The 17,433-nt window shown below is 42.0% G+C and overlaps 1 protein-coding gene across 1 annotated transcript in view; it reads left to right on the top strand.

Annotated features, from left to right (window-relative positions):
* The first annotated feature begins 874 nt into the window (after positions 1-874).
* The window catches only part of gnai1 (guanine nucleotide binding protein (G protein), alpha inhibiting activity polypeptide 1), a 36,076-nt gene continuing 19,517 nt past the window's right edge, over positions 875-17,433 (top strand). Inside the window, exons 1-2 of the mRNA XM_061715164.1 lie at positions 875-1,324; positions 16,176-16,218. Of these exons, the coding sequence (XP_061571148.1) occupies positions 1,207-1,324; positions 16,176-16,218 (161 nt within the window). The 5' untranslated portion in view covers positions 875-1,206. The remainder of the gene's footprint in view (positions 1,325-16,175; positions 16,219-17,433) is intronic.

Below are 17,433 nucleotides of genomic sequence, written 5' to 3'. Positions count from 1 at the left end.
TTGCATTAATGGGCGTGGCCTAATGGCTCAACAGCGCCCCCTAGAAAACTTTGTGCCTCAAGCCCCACAATACGGTTTGATGTACACGCACGAAAATCGGTACACACCTGTATCATGTCGCAACTTAAGGAAAAGTCTCTTGGCGCCATGGCCGAAACCGAACAGGAAGTGGCCATTTTGAATTAATCGTGTAATTTTGGCGCAATTTATGCCATTTCTACGGCCGCTTCTTCGCCCGAACCGTATCGTGCACCCAGGTGTGTTATACATCAAAATGTGTGTCTAGATCCTGCGACGATGGGCATTACTTTTTTCAGTTAAGCGTTACCGTGGCGACGATAGACGCCAAAAAGCGCGCACCCCTTCATCTGATTGGGCCATATTTGATAGTTCCTGGTTTGACATAAAGAGTCATGGGTGGTGTCATCGGACTTAGTTTTCAGTCCTTGACCTTAATTGGTGCAAATTAGCCCCGCACCTTCTTCTGATTGGTCGATATTTGATAGTCCCTATTTTCTGCCATAACTTTTGAATAGTTTGACATAAAGAGTCATGGGTGGTGTCATCGGACTCGGTTTTGAGTCCTTGACCTCTATAGGTGAAAATTGCACGCGCGAGGGCCCGTTCATCGCTGCTTGCAGCTTTAATTATTTGTATTATTGCACAGTGTTACTCTGAGACTCTTTGAGTGAAGAGAGTTCATCAGACAGTTTGGGGGAAGAAACTGTTTCTGAATCTGCAAAAAAAGAAAAAACATCATAATTTTGAGTTAACATTGACGTGAATGAAAACATTGCGGCTTTTATTGTGAAGAGCCGGACCGGAAGCGGCGGTGCGTCTCCAGCAGCTGAGCTGCTCTCAGCCGCGCAGATCACGCAGTCACCGCAACGGATGGACACCGCCGAGGATCTTTGTCACTGTTCAATTAACTCTCCCACAGATGCTCCAAGGATTTGAACTCGACCTCATTTCATTCGAGTGAAGGAAACTGGAGATTTTTTTAAATTTTTTTTAATATAAATTTACAAAAAAGAATAATTTTTCTCTCAAGTCGACTCGCTTCCTTTTCCCCAGTCATATGAAAAAAGGGCGTGTGTGATTGGGGGGTGAAGGCAGTTGTAACCAATTGATGTGGGCACACACGGTGTTTTAGATTGATCCACATATTTATTAATTTATTTGTATTCCGACTGTACCACCTGGAGGATGGGATGCACGCTGAGCACCGAGGACAAGGCTGCGGTGGAGCGCAGCAAGATGATCGACAGGAACCTGCGGGACGACGGGGAGAAGGCGGCCCGGGAGGTCAAGCTGCTGCTGCTGGGTGAGAACCTGCCAAACCTGCACAAACCTGCCCCAACCCTGCCAGAAAAACCAAAAACACACCCCGGGATAGCTTTTTGGATTTTCATTTTTAAAAACGGATAAGTTTAAATGGCAGTTTTTTTGTTTGTCTGTGTCCATCTGTGATACTTCAGATAAACTCGGGTCAGTGAATGCAACATGTCTTTCAAAATTTATACTTAACGTTAATAACCATTAACTATAATCACTTTATGTCAATTTAAGTGTAATTTTAGATTAACAGAGGGGCCATATGGCTTTGAATTGGATTAGCATCAAGTTTTTTTTTGTCCTTTTCCACTGGTTAGTTTCTCTCTCTCTCTATCTCTCCCTTTCTCTCCCTCAGCTGAGCGTTTGTCTTGCCTAAAGCCTGAATTATGGTTCTGCGTTAAATCGACGCAGAGACTGCGGCGTAGGGTACGCGGCGACGCGCACCCTACGCCGTAGGCTCTGCGTTGGTGTAACGCGGAACCATAAATCAGCCTTAATCTTTCAACAATGGCACATTTCCTTGTGCAGGCCCATGGCTCATTAGGGGCCCAAGCCTGATTCATTCGGACTAAAAACTGTTTCCTCCAATCATTTTTTTGTTGTGTGTGCTTGCTTCACGGTTCAGCGCCAGCACTGATGGCAAAGAATGTTTGGCCCAAACCCGGCCCATGTTGGCAGTTTTTCTTCAGTCAGCATTTTGGGCTTTTACTGACTGCCTAGTCCCGGGGTGAGTGTGTCTGCTTAAACCTGGCCACATACCCACCAATCATAGCTCAATTCCTCGTAGGCCACATCTGGCTCATACAACAACCCAAGTTTGGCCCATTTCATGGATTTTAGGACACACCTGACCTGGCCGCATAGCAAAGTGAGCCACAGGTGGCAAAAGTAGCTGATAAGGCCCAAATGTGTCTGCCGCCTCGGCTTCTTTTATTTCTGTTACGAGATAAACTCGAAGGGTTGAAGATTAAATACCCTGCTTCTCTCTTTTACTCAAATCTCAAGTAGGTTTAACAACATATGGAAAGAAATGTTGCCCAAAAAGGGCATATTGTGCAACAAATGTCACAAATTACCTTCATGACATGGTCAAATTAAAGCCTGATTTAGTTACAAGTCACAGAAATAGGAGTATGGAAACCAGATTAACATTATGTAACTCGAATGAACCAAACTGTGGTGTGACATCACACTCTGATGTAGATAAAGTCCCCTCATGACCTTCCATTACTCTCAGCAATAGCCAATTTAGAGTGGCCTTTGTGTATCCAAACCGCTTTTCAGACCGTTTGAATTCCGCCTGCAGAAAGCCCGGTGACGCGGTGAGCCGTCCTTTTTCCTCTTCAATGCAAAGAATGAGTCCCGTTTTCTGCAGATTTGAGTTCGATTCCCAAGAGGTGCAGAGAGGCGTGTAACCAATCAGAGACATGACAGAGCGACAACCATACTAGTAACTGTAAAAGAGGAGGAACCCTGGCGAACGATGGATGCCGGTTTTGCACTGAAAGCTAGTTGAGTTGAACCCTGCAGCCGTCTTGGTAGTTGTAATAGTGGCTTTTGCGTGCTCTCATGTGAGACATTGTATAAACCTGCCTCGTTGCAATTGGATCAGTACGTTCTGTACCAGTGGAAATGGCTATGCATGGGAGGGGTATCAGACCTTTCATGAGGGAAGTCTTTTTCAGGATAAGAAAAACTTTAAAGTAGACCGTTTGAAAAAAATAAATAAATAAATAAATAAAAAAAAAAAAAATATATATATATATATTATATATATATATATGTATGTGTGTGTGTGTGTGTGTGTGTATATATATTTTTTATATATGTGTATATATATATACACATACATACAGTATATCCTTTTTAAAATGAACTTAACAGGTATAATTTTAATCCACTAAATGCCCTTCCTTGTGATTTTCTGCTTTCATTTCCTTGTTTTTGTCATTTCTTGCTCCTACTTGTCAGCTTTTCCAGTGAATTTCGTGCATTTAAAAAACGAGTCGTGCGACTTCAGATGAAGTATTAAAACACAGGAATGCTTGTAAATAAAGGACACAGGTGAAACTTTTCCACTTGGCCCGTAGGTGGCTAACTTTTCAGAAATGTTGACATGCACACACGGCATGTGGGTTACCAGTACACAGAGTGTGAGGCCTGCACCAGTAGCGGGCAAACACCTGACACAAGGCGCATAATAAGAGCTTTGTGTAGCGTGTTTTTTTCTTTGGACATAATTGTAAGCCAGGGAAGGATAAACAGCATTTCCTCTTTTTTTTTCTTTTTTTTGCACAGCTCTGCAAACATATAATTGTTGCAATAGTTTAATGTCATTTCAAGGGGAGGTGGTTTTATTAGAGATGCTTTTATTGTTATGTTTGAGCAAGAATGCAGATATCCTCTTACGAGTGGCACTGTAAATGCATTCCTCGTGTGCTCTGAGGCCAGATGGGGCTTGTTGATTGGAAGCAAACAAGTTAGGTCAAGTTTCTCTATGGTTCCTGAAGGCTGGAAAATGCGTTTTCATCAGCCGTCGCTTTGACAGAAACCATGCCTCGTTGCTTAACCCCTCCGTCCAAGGAAGGAGAAGAAAAAACCGTCCGTCAGTCGTGATGTTTTTGTGCCGGCTCGTGTGGCTCGGACTCGTGTTTGATCCGTGCGGCGTGGTCGCCAGGTAACCCGCTCGGCCTGTTCAGGTTACTGCCCCGAGCGTCATGCAGATGGATTGGCAAGCATGCAGAGAGGTAGAAGGACGCTGTAAGATGAGAACGCGGCTAATGACTCGGACATTAAAAATGAAAAAGTCCAACGGGAGCGAAGCAGGACGGACAGAGCCAGGCCTTTTGTTGTTGTTTTACCACGCAGATAGTTTTTTTTTTTTTGAGGTTGCTGATTTACAAGCGGTTGCAGCGTGTGAAGAAGATGTATGTGTATGTTGTCACGGCGGCCTCTATGTTACACGTCCTTGTACATGAGCGCCGTCCTTAGTAGTGCTGGCTCTTCCTCCTGTCACAAGCACGATATCAATGCAGTTTTGGATATTTTTCTTGGACATTAATTAATAATTTTGGACATCTGGTGGACATTAATAAGCAGGCAACAGGAAACATTAAAAGCCTGTGGCAAAGATTGAGACATGAACTGATAATAAATAATAAATCAAGAAAAAATGGTCTAAAAAAAAAACAACTTTCGATAGTGTGGAATCTTTTGAAATAAAAGCCTTAAAAATAAATAAAAGTCAACTGTACTTTTGAATCACCTTGTTGTTGCAATACTCTGACTGAAATTGTAGTTTTAAAATGCACATAAACGTGTTGATGTGACTGAAATTGAAGTAAACTGAACTTCTCATGATCAAACTTGTGCACCTGTTCAGGTCTCTTAGACGGGTCTCGGCCCGTCGTGAGCGGCCGAGCGACTGCGGTTCCCATCAAAGCACCGCTAGTCCTCCATTTAGGTGTGGCAGAAGTTGTTTAGGATGTCGTTTTAGTAGCAACATCTAAAATGAGGATTTATGGCCAGATTTGATCAGAGTGAATGTGAGATAACATCGTTAGCATCGTAGGTCTGCTTGAGATAAGCCAGCCAAGCTAAAATAGCTAAACTGTGGAAGCCAAGCTAATGGTGGCTACGTTTTAGCTGTTTATCCATTTTTCTTTTTTAAGCTGAGGTTGGGCAGCGTCACTTCCTGCCAACGGGAAAAAAAACAGAAAAAAACCCCACTCTTTTTGAAACCTACAGGTGACATCACAGAGGTTTTGTCCAGACTTTTTTATACAGTCTGTGTTTATCGGGATGCTGCTGAAGCAGTTGTTACAGTCAAGGTAGTCAGTCATCACAATTCAACGTTTAATTTAGTATCAACACATCATATAGTTTAACGTCATGGACAGACGGGTCTTTCTTGACCGCTCAGAGGGGTCATTCAGTTGTTGTATGTCTCAGCAGGAAGTGCGGAGGGTAGTGGGTAGCTCGCTAAAGAAGAGGATAAATGTAAACGGGGAATGAGGGAGCGAGCAAATGAACGTTGTCTCCTAATTGGCAGGTGTCCTGTTGCTTTGCAGCGACCTGTGTGATTATGTTGGTATGATTATGATCTCACTGCTGCGGTTCCCGGCTGCATCAGGGATCTTGTTCCCAGATCCTCTGTGGTCCACGTGCTGGTGGGGAGTGGCATGTGTCAGCCGGGACCGTTTTTCAGCAGCGCTGTGGAGGGCATGGCAGAAGTAATCGTTGACGTGTCGATTAGTCAATAAAAGAATCCACAGACTGTCAGGCACAGCGATGGCCCGGGGCCGGGGCTCTCCAGCTCCTGCCCCGGGCTTTGATGGGGAAGAACTGGAGAGAGGAAATGCAGAGAAGGAGGAAAAAACGAGAAATGAAGGCGTGAGGAGGGATGGATTTCAGGATGAACAAAATGTACGAAGCTTCAAGTGTGTTTAGTTTAACACTCGCTGCTGTTCCTTCCTGTCAGCAGGAGGAAGGGAATAAACACATCCTTGCTGATATTTACCTGTCGTTTTGGCGAGTTGACCTAAAAAGCTCGATATTAACAAGTTTACAGCAAATACCATCACCACCTCTCACGGTGGGGTCCAACATACTTTGGTCAGGTCTGTGTGTCCGTGTGTCAAGGGAGAGCAGCGACGTAGGGAGGCTGGTGGCCATACAAGTGTCCGTCCAGTTAGGTCTTAAAACTGTCCAAGTTTATGGGAGGTTTTCCAAACTGAACAGGAGGCGTACATCTGTGTGTTCTCTGTATAAACATATTAACTTCCTTCATATAAATGTGTGTTTTACATGTGCATACCTGTCCTGGGATCAGAGTTTCAAAATGTCCAGTTACTAGATCTGATGCAGTGTTGTTGTGCGTGGTACATAATAAATAATAGGTTAATGTCATGGCACAAAAGTCCACGTTTACCTAGAAAGGGATGTGATTACGCATGTCGAGGCTGGACACAGCGTCTTTCAAACAGTTGGTCTTTCCTCTAAAAACTGAATATATTTTTCATTAAGCTCTCGTCTTCATTTGGCTCATTTAATTCCCATCATCTCCAGGACCCAATTATCCTCCTATTCATATCCACATGTTAAAATAGATTACAATCTCCCTCAGCCTAATTACTCTTTCTATAGCTGTCAAACAGCTGTTGGGAAAAAGATGTATTAATAATCTTTTGAGTTATGTCATTGCTCCTGTTTCAGTTATTTCTGTATTTGATGCGACCGGCGTGTATTGAAGTAATTGTTCTGTCAGACATGTGTCATTGGAGTTTTATCAATAGCGCCATCATTAACCACGCTGCTTGTTGATATCAGTTCTGACTCATAGTGAAAGTTCCCTCTGTACTTTAAAGCGAGACGTGGAGAGACTGCATGTAATAATGCAAATATGTGGAAGTTTCAACAGTTATGAAACAAACTAGATTGATTTTTTTTTTAGTAACCTTTTTTTTGTCATGTAATTGTGATTTGATTTGGGTAAAAACCTAGAGGGTAGCATGACTGAAGGAATCCCCAGTGTGTCATTCAAGTCATTCACGTAACCTCAGACATCCGTTTCCTGTCATTTCACCGAGTTTTCACAATAGGGGTGGTCAATAATATTGATATATAATATTGGCAATATATATTGCGATACTTTTATGGGCTATTCAATATTCAAAATTTGAAAATCGATTTATTTTATTCCTTTCAAATAATAAATCATGTTTCAGACGGTTCAGTACGACTTTATTGTATACATGGGGTTAAATAATGTCAGTTAATTTCATATTATGTAAATTATATGAATAACGTATGCAAATATGTTGTAACTTTAGCTTGTATAGTTACAATTAAACGGCATGGATCATTTGAATTACATTGTTTTGACTCAGTTTGTCCCATGAATTATCCCTATAATCTGATGTACATGCAACTCAGATTTTAAGACGCATAATGCTTTTCACAGTTTTCAGCCAACTATGTACAACATCACAATATATAGCAAAATTTGGATATCGCAATATTGTATTGTAACTCAAGTATGTGATGAAAAAAAAGTTTGTGATGTGTATCGTATCTTGAGCTCATTGGTAATACGATTGTACTGACCTGAGATCTGTTGCTCACAAGGTTCGTCTCGTCGTCGTCTGCTGCTGCTTCAGATGCAATTGTTTTAAGAATACAGACATACACGACATTTCTGTAGTACACAAAGCACCAAAATACTGCATCACATTTCCGCATGGTCTCCATGCAACTGGAAATGTTCATCAGAAGCAAAACGAATGATCCTCGTCAAAGCCGAATTTTTATTCGTAAGTTTTAAACTAATAGCTACAGAGCATTCCTCGACTACCTTTCACGACAAACTTGGTGCAGCTTCTGTAACTTTCTGCTGTATTCATCAAAGGGTGCAAGTTGGCGCAAGTCTGTATATCTGGATTATATTTTATTAACTTCCACATTACTGCTGTTGCGAACACATGCAGCAATAATTGACCTTTAATTTTGAAAATAAACTCCTTCCCCATCACTTTTATTGATAGAAAAGATATTTTTTGTTTTTTTGGCAAACAAGTTTACTTTCCACCGAGTGTAGTACGGCTCCGCACGGGAACATTTCCGCTTTCATCTCGGTTTCAGGCACATTTGCTACATTCTGTAAATGTAAAGGGGATGTGGTCAAAAAACGTGCTGTTGTAGCACCTTTGTAATCTCAGGATCCCTCAATACGTTGACCCCCCCATCTGTCAGAAAGCATTTTAATCTTTTGCACAAGCACCGAAGCCCAAAAAATGGTATTTGGGCAAATGACAACGTGAAAGGTGAAAAGAACTCATGGAAGAACAGTTACACAACATTGTTTAGGACTACAAACTTAATTCACCCCTTACTCTTTGTTGTTGTTGACCTGCAGCCTCTGCTATCTTTCACCCTTGAATAAGGTTTTCTTTGCTCTTGGTTGTAGTTCTAACAAAGGTCCTTTTGTGCAGATTTTAGCTCGGGGAGTCCCTTTGCAGTTTGAAGATGCCTTCTGAGATTTGGTCTTCTTCAGTGTCTTTGTTAGTTATTATTTCATTTTCTCTTCCTTTGTTACTTTTTCAGTTTGAGTCTCCTCTGCCATAATGTCCTCTGAAGCTCCTCGAGCTAGTTCAGTGCTGTTGAAGGCGTTGGATGGAGATAGACAGATGCTGTAGGGGTCCAAACTTACTTTGGGTGGTTTTTTACAGATTACCCTTTAAAACGAATCAAATATTTCTTAAACTAAAACTGAATCTGGTGGGTTTTTCCTGCTTAAAGAGAATCAGAAGTCTTCCGTGCAGAATAGAGGAACCAAACATAATCAATGATTTCTATGCAAAGGGGGGGTTGTGTAAACAGACGGTCGTGGTTCTTCGACTCTGACTCGGTCTGGAACTAACTCTTCTGATCAATTAGTCTGCTAATCAGATGATGAATCTCATAATAGTTAAGTGGCTCTTACTCAGCTTTTAGATTTTGCTTGAGGTTGTTTAAACGATGTGCTGATTAACAATAAAAGATAAGAAAGATGGACACTTAATTCAAAAATACATCTTTTTATTGAACTTTGCTGCCAGTCGCAGCGGCGTCTCATCGGCTGCCGCCAACTTGTTTACCCGTCACCGTACTCTACTGCACATGTGCAACTCGGAGATAGAAAGGGAGAGGGATGCCTCACTCTGTTGATTTTTGTTAATTTTTTTTTTTTGCCAAAAATAGTCAGTAACTATTTTTATCATCCATTTTTGCCGACAACGTCGACTGATCGTTGCACGCCTAGTTCGAACTTGTCCGGTTCCAACTTGGCGTCCATTCTCGACAACTGTGCTGCTACTGACGGCGGGCCTCTCGTGTTAATCACAGGCAAAGACAAAGTAGCTGAATTGCTCACGTGCCTTCCTTTTACTGTCATTAGACTTTTCCGTGTGTGTGTGTGTGTGTGTTTGTATGTGGAAACAATCTTACTGTGGTCAATTTAGCTTTTTGGCACATCGATCACTGTGATTAACCGTGGTCATTTCCTCTGGTGGGTAGCACCACTCTGCAACTCCTGGAATTTCTTCATGAGTGACTCACACTTAAATCCGCCCCGAGGGAGATGAAGAGAGAGAGTTAAGAAAGTGAGAGAGAGAGGAATTGGATATTGAGTGAGAGGAACAGTAAATCATAAAGGGAAAATGATAGTAGGGCGTTGAGAGAACGCAAAAGAAGAGGGGGTGTTTGCAGCTGAGTGAGAGTGGAAAACTAAGCAGGGGGAAGGGGTCGATGGCCCTGGTGCTGCTACTGTGGCATTGCTAATGTGTTCAGCACATCCTTGGAGCGGTTACCAAAAAGTGGATGTGGCAGGGAGGACTCCGTTAACCGCCCTCACACATATATCTTCTTGCCTTGTGCTCCCACCCCAAAGATGGCAGCTGTATTGCTGCATATTATGCAAGACAAGGCCAAGTAGCGTTTATATATGGATGTGTGTGAGCACAATTAAAAAATGTTTCATGTTTAAGCACATTTGCCATAAAAACATTCCTCCTCATCCCTCCCATTCAGAGAAGAACCGCTGGATGAGTTTTTTCCGTGGATAGATAGAAGCAGCTCTGTTCTCTTTGGGAGAACAGGGAGAGACAAAAACACACATTTCACTGCAAGGGTGAGCTTGAATTTTCCGAAAATAGTTTAAACCGCTAGAAACAGGAACCAGCTGCTGCGGTGGTTCTGGGGCTTTTTTTGTGAAGGCAGTTTTGGGGTTGGGTGTATCAAAGCGGTGGGTGTGTAACATGACTCTGCACAGGGCCTGATAGTTCAGGACTGCGGTCCCGTGTAACTCTTAAGAAGCTCGAGAGTGGAAATCAGTGCGGCCGCATTTAGTCTTCGTCAACCCTCCAGGCTGTGACCAAAAAAAACCTGAAAAAAACCACACCCAAATGATGTCACGGCTGTTTGTGAGATCAGAGAAAAGTCACTTTAATCTCCTTGAGACATCTTATAGTAACTAAAGCACTAAATTTAATTCTATTTTTTTTTTTTACGTTTATTTATTTTCAAATTCTAGCCTATGAGCTGCTTAGATTTGGCAGCCGGGCTTGCTGACGGTGAAAACAAAAAAACCTGTACGTGCGTCTGTGCTGATGGTTCTTGCAAGTTATTATTATTATAACCTTTATTTAACCAGGAAAAAAGTCTTGTTGAGATTAAAAATCTCTTTTACAAGAGAGTCCTGGCAAAGACAGGCAGCAGCACAAACACAGTTGCACAAATAAACAATAACAAGACAGTTAAAAACAAATCAGAAATACAGAAACACAAACAAAATCAGCAGTCGAAGCATCTACAGCCAGTTGTACTTGCTTCCAAGTCTTTCAGAAGAACCTCAAAAGCATCAAGTGACACCAGATTATTCCATTTTAAGATTTTCTGCAACTCATTCCAAGCAGAGGGGGCAGCATAGCCGGAAGCCCTACTACCTTGTCCAGTGCAGACCCTTGGTACAGTCAATAGAAATTAGTCTGCGACCGAAGATTCTGACTCCCAGGGCTTTTTTGAGAGAGATACCTCCCCAAATAAGCTGGAATCAGGCCAAGAATGGCCTTATAAACAAAGACATGCCAATGGTAAGTCTAGTCGCAGGGCCCGGCTTGTGACCAAAGCTGATCGAGCTATTGAGGTCCGGGCCCCCAAACTTTAGAACTGCTGAGATCAGGTCGGCTAAATCCCCCACTGCTTCTAAATCTTTACTAAAAACATTCCTTTTTAGAAAAGCTTTTATTGTGGTGTGAATATTGCTATTAATTTAAGACTTGGTTATTGCTGTTATTGCTGTCGACTATGCACTGTATTTTTATCTTGATGTATTTTATTGTTCTTGGGAAGCACTTTCTAACTTTGTTAAGAAAGGTGCCAATAAATAAAGTTTATTATTATATATTATTATTATTATGGGTGGCCAGAGCAGACCATCCGACCTGGGCATACAAAGAATAGGGCTGCAACTAACGACTATTTTAATAGTCGACTAGTCACCGATAGGGCTGTTCGATTAATCGATTTTAAATCGTAATCGCGATTATGTAATTAGAACGATGTTAAAACGTGGAACTCATAAGATCGATTTTTCACTTTTTTTCTTCTTTTTTTTACCTTGTCTGCACACATATTAATGATTGATGGAAATACCTCTCAATACCTGCGACAAGTGCCCCATCGGAGAGGCTCTTTAGTGTAGGAGGGGGCGTTGTAACATGCCACCGGGTAGACCGGCTCGTGTTCCTTGCAAAAAACTTGCAAATGTGAATAGCAAATGTAATGACTGACATTACACACCTCTACCTCCTTCATGGGTTGCATTATTATTTAGCATGCAAAGACCCAGTTTAGTTTAATTAGAAAATGTCTTGTTTTATTTAATTGGAAATATAACTTACTGTATGTTTGCAAGTGCTGATTTGCTGATTTTTTTTTTTTTTTTCAGAGATAAAACTTTATATTTTATTATATTTTTTAAAACTTTTTTTCAACTTATTTTACAGAGTTTTGCACTTTATTCATTCATTTTTGGTTTAATAAGTGCAAAGTTTGCACTTAAAGCCCAATGGGGCAAATGTTCAATAAAAAAACAGCATATTTGAAATCATTTCTTTGCCTTTTGTCAATTCACAAAATAATCGTAATCGTAATTGAAAATCGGATTTTGAGAGAAAAAAATCGAGATTTTATTTTTGGGCAAAATCGAACAGCCCTAGTCACCGACTATTGAAACGATTAGTCGACTAATCGGATAATTAGTCTTTTTTTTTTTTTATTTAGTATGAGGTTGCATTAATTAGGTGGCAAATGATAATAAACACAAGAAAGATGGCACAAGAGCCCTGCTATAGCGTGACTGTTTTCTTCATCCTGCTCCCGCTGCATTTCTGACCATTACCGCCCGCAACATGTGTGTTACACTCCCGCAAAACTCATGAATTCATGCCCGCACGGCGCACAATAATAGAGATGCATTGATTTAGTGTCTTCTCGCGTCCCGCAAGAGAAAAGTCCAGACAAATCTATCTGATTTAATGTTAACATGTGGAGTTTGATGGATAATTGACAGTTCATAGGTCACTTGACTGAAATTTAGATGCAAATCCATCATTGTCATCATCGCACAAGCCTTTTTTCGCCTTTCGCGCTGCATCAATTATGTGATTGAGGTTATAACGAGAGTAGCTGTGAGTGGCTCAAATAATACTAATAAATAACATAAAGTAAACAAAGTTTAGAATGAAACGAATTAATTTAACAAATGAATCGCTTGGCCATTACATTGCTGTGGAGGGAGAGAAGCTGCTGACCGACTGCGGTCCCGTGCGTCTCTCTTCCAAGATGCGCCACAGACACTAAATGCAGTTTCTCTAAATATCTGACTTAATTTAATACTTTGTCAGGCATAACGTTAAAGCTTTCTTTTAAAGCCACAATACGCTTAAAATCTTACCAAGGCGAGTCTGTTTCGTTCAGCACTCCGACTTGCTTTCTCTTCAAATGCATTACCGACGTGCTCCCGTGAAAAGCAACGTCGGCTTTGCAAACCTTGCAAGTCATCTTTTTATTCACCGTATCGAGGCTAAAATACTCCCAAACTTTTTATTTTATTTTTTATCAAAGTTTTATTACCCGCAGCTGCGCTGAGACGTTGTTGTGCATGCGCGACTCGACAGAGATTGTATTGAAGTGAGACGCCTCACTCCATTGGGAAAAACACGTCTGGCGACAATTGTCGACAATGGAATTCATTGTCGACAATTTTGATTATCGATTTTTGTCGACAACGTCGACGAATCGTTGCAGCCCTAACAAAGAACAGTGTGAGTAAGAGATCTAAAATTTGTGATAAATCTCAGTGTTCCATTGTAGACAGTATCCAATGCATGAAGACATTGAGCAGATGAATGCATATAAAGGACATCGCCATAGTCAAGCACAGACATAAAAGTTGATTCAACAAGTCTGTTTTTGGAATAAAAGGAAAAACAAGCCTTATTTCTAAAATAAAAACCCAATTTTCAGCTTCAACTTCTTGACTAGATGACTAGAAGTACACTGTCTGGAGTGGAAGTTCCTTCACACACCGAGAGGCTCCGTCTCGGTATGCAAAGTGTCTGTGGCAGTGAGAGAGTGGCTTGGGGACATGCCGAGAGGTGCAACTGCAAAGCCATGCCTCGTTGAGCAGCACAAGCCCCGCTGGGGGGGGGCGGCGCCCAGGCGTTTGGCCTCGGAGCTCAGGGAGCTGCCAGAGTAGGGGCCGCCGACCTCCCGAGCAGGGAAGTGTAATTACAATAATGTGCTCTCAGGTGAGTTTCGCAGAAGTGAACCTTTCTCACTCATTTTCTGTTCAGTTTTGTCGGTTCTTTCAACGAAACAAGACTCTGCTGGACCCGGTCCAAGTCTCAACAAGAAGAGACTTGTGTCAAAGGGCCTCTTTCTCTCTCTCTTTCTCTCTCTCTGTCTGTCTGTATTTCTGTTTCTTGAACCCACGGGAGAAAGAGGAACTGGGCTAGGTGGACAATTCGTTGTGCAAGAGCACCAGCCATCCTGTCTCTTGACAGGATCACGAGGTGGCAAACGTGGTAGATGTCATGATACTATTCCACTTCCCCAGTTCTGTGTCTGGATCTGAGAGAGAAGCCGCCGTTACTTTTCTGGGGGGGGTTTTTTATCTCTGGGAGAAGAGCCCACTCACGAGTAGCCCAACGGCTCCCTTCTAGTGGGAGTGGGGCATTAGCAGGAAACGAGTCTCCGCTACTTGTAATATGAGGACGTCCACTGCAAATTAGAAGCCGTAATGCAGATGATGGCCGTGCCCGTCAGAGAGTGCGGCTAATGAATGTGGTTCATGAGGAAATCACTGATGGCTTTTATAAGTTAACAAGCTATTTTCGATCAGCGGGTGCCGCCGAGCGCCCGATGCTGCAGGCACCAAATACAGTAGGAGAAAAAGAGCAGCAGGTACTGTTCATGAGCTGAGCCTCTGGTTTTTCTGTTTCGGTGTCCAGATAGTCTGCTGGAAAAATAAATGTGTTGCCTTTTTTTGTTGTTGTTGTTGAGGTGGGAATAATAATTGAATACAGTCTCTGGCTGGCCATAAGCAGACTGCGGCCGTGCACGCCACCCACGGTCGCGCTGCGGGGCCTTTAGGTGTTAAACGAAAGACAACAGGCCAAAGAGCTCAGCGGTGTGACACTTTAAAACTGAGCGATGACGGGACGAAGGCCGTCTGCCAAATATGCAGCTGCAGGGAAACGGCCAACCGCGGTGGCACAACAGCCGCGAGGAATCGCCCGGGCGCCACAAATATTAAAGCATCATCACTTCAACATGATCCATTCTTAGTAAGACTGTTTAGTGAACCCTGACAGTATAAAAGAGCATTTTTTTTTTTTCGTCTGCATATATATTAATGGTTAATCCCAAATTGGTAAAAACCTAAGGCATATACAGGACTGTCTCAGAAAATTTGAATATTGGGATTTTCTGTAATGCAATTACACAAACAAAAATGTCATACATTCTGGATTCATTACAAATCAACTGAAATATTGCAAGGCTTTTATTATTTTAATATTGCTGATCATGGCTTACAGTTTAAGAAAACTCAAATATCCTATCTCAAAAAAATTGAATATTCTGGGAATCTTAAGCTGTAAGCCATAATCAGCAATATTAAAATAATAAAAGGCTTGCAATATTTCAGTTGATTTGTAATGAATCCAGAATGTATGACATTTTAGTTTTTTTAATTGCATTACAGAAAATAAAGAACTTTATCACAATATTCACATTTTCTGCGACGGTCCTTTATGCATTTGTAACATATAATAAATATATTATATTTTAATATATCATATATATATATTTATTTATTGTATTAATAAATATATATATTAATAAATATATATATATATATATATATATATATATATATATATATATATATATATATATATATATATATATTATTATTATTTTATATATATATATTTTTTTTTTTTTTTTTTTTTAATGGGAAGGGGGGGGTGACATCCCCTGCTAGTCTGAAACTAGAAAAACACAGGGAAACGCACAACGGTCACACAAGCCTTTGAGATCTGTAAGAGGAAATGAGACTGAATCAAAGCTAGGCTACTGCGATTATCTGTCCCCCAAAACTGCGGAGTGAGTATGTAGGTGAGTGAGCGAACGATGCTCTACCTGAACTGTAACTATAGTGGAGGAGGGAGGGCGAGTGCTCGCCACCCGAGAGAAAAAGCATCTTTTAAGTAATTTCACTGCAGTCCCCATGACGAATAAGATGTAGACGGTCATGATGGTGAATGAGTGGTGACTTTGTGCTGGAAACATTTACACTCCAACCAGAACAGTCGCCATGAGGTCAAATACTTGAAACGTGAGCCGTTTAGGGAGTTAACAGCCGTAGGTCTGATGAACTGACATCACTCCTCCCCTGGAGTTCACGTTTCTGTCAATAATCAGCCCCCCTCTTAGTTTTGGAAGTCCACCGAGACCCCTCGCACCCAAACAGCGCGACCTGCCGTCGCTGATAAAATTCCAGAGTCAGTTTGGTTCAACGCTGAAACGAGAAGATGCTTCACCTCTAGAAAAGGTCATCGACGCCTAGTGCCGTTGAGCAAGCGTTCCGATGACTTGTGAAAAAGTCAAACACAGTGACACGGATGTGGCGAGAGGACGGGTTCACGCGAGGACGGAGATGGGGCGCGCCGCGGATTTAACCACAGCTGACTTAAGCGTTTACACGCTCTGATAAACTGTTTCTTCTTGTCTTTCAGGTGCTGGAGAATCGGGGAAAAGCACGATCGTCAAGCAGATGAAGTGAGTTCATGTCGCACTGCTGCAAACATCACTTTTTTCTTCACACTCAGAAATTAAAAGAGCTTTTTTCTTCTTGTTTTTTCCCCTGCTGACGTCTCTGATCAGATAAGCATGATGACACAGCAGGAGTTTTCATTTTCCACAAAACAGAGTGTCAACATGCTTTTGTGGCCGTTCTTTTGGGGATGTTTAAGGGCTTTGAGGTGCAAGGAACACGAGGATACCCCCCCCAAAAAACCTCAGACCAGACCCCTCCCCGTTACTTCATCCACAATCCCTACAATTGTATTCCAAATAAATAAAACATTAACTTCTTCTTTGGTATACGGTCATCAGACGCACACATGAGGTCATAAACGCCACGTTTCCTCTGAGCTGCAGTGGTTCAAGACTGTTGGGACTTCAGTTAATGACATCATTACTGTAAAACACCAAATAAAGGCCCGGGTGTTTTATTTGCTTAATTGCTCAATTCAAACAGGCGTTTATTTGGGACCTCCCTTTATTAATTGTGTGTCTCCATTCATGCCAAAACTTATCGTACTTTGGACACTGAAGCCGTTCCTCTTCAGGAAATGATCCAGCCAGCTAGCACTAGCCGCCAACGGCTTCTCGTTGTCAGCTTTGGTCTGATACAACTCTTCCCTTCACTCCTATAATCTTCTACTACTCACGCTGGTGGCTGGTTAGCCTGTGGAGTATCCAAATTAAAGGAGCTTGAGGCAGGATTTATGAAAAAAATTCGTATACGTTTTAAGTTTTCTAGTAATAATGTCAGATGAAGCGTTCCAAACCAAAAAGAATGAGCCCTCTAGTGTATCTCTCTGTTGCCTTGAGGCTGTGTGCTGCAAAATGTGCTGCAATTTCCCGCGCCCGCAGGCCTGAATTTCCCGCGCTGTCCTGTGGATGTGACGTCACATGACGCTGCATGCACGTTCTCCCCGTTCTCCCGTGCCGGCTTCACTGTTGGCTGCAGTACCCCCGACGGCCGTCGTGGTGAAGGGTGGCGCTAGAGAGTCTCATTTTCTTAAAAGGAGCCTCAAGCTCCTTTAAGAGAAAAGAGAGAGGCAAAAAAGTAGGGGAAAAGAGGTGAGCAAAGAGGTAGAGGGTACGAGCTCACCTCTTTCTCTCTCTTTGATGAACGAAGCGCTCAACTTCATAACACGCCAGTCAGGTCAATCTAAAATTCTATAAATAGTCACACACTTTTCAATT

This window comes from Cololabis saira, chromosome 23 (assembly GCF_033807715.1).
Source record: "Cololabis saira isolate AMF1-May2022 chromosome 23, fColSai1.1, whole genome shotgun sequence".
Taxonomy (NCBI): domain Eukaryota; kingdom Metazoa; phylum Chordata; class Actinopteri; order Beloniformes; family Belonidae; genus Cololabis; species Cololabis saira.
The sequence above is the reverse complement of the archived record's forward strand: the minus strand, read 5'-3'. Positions and strand labels throughout refer to the sequence as shown.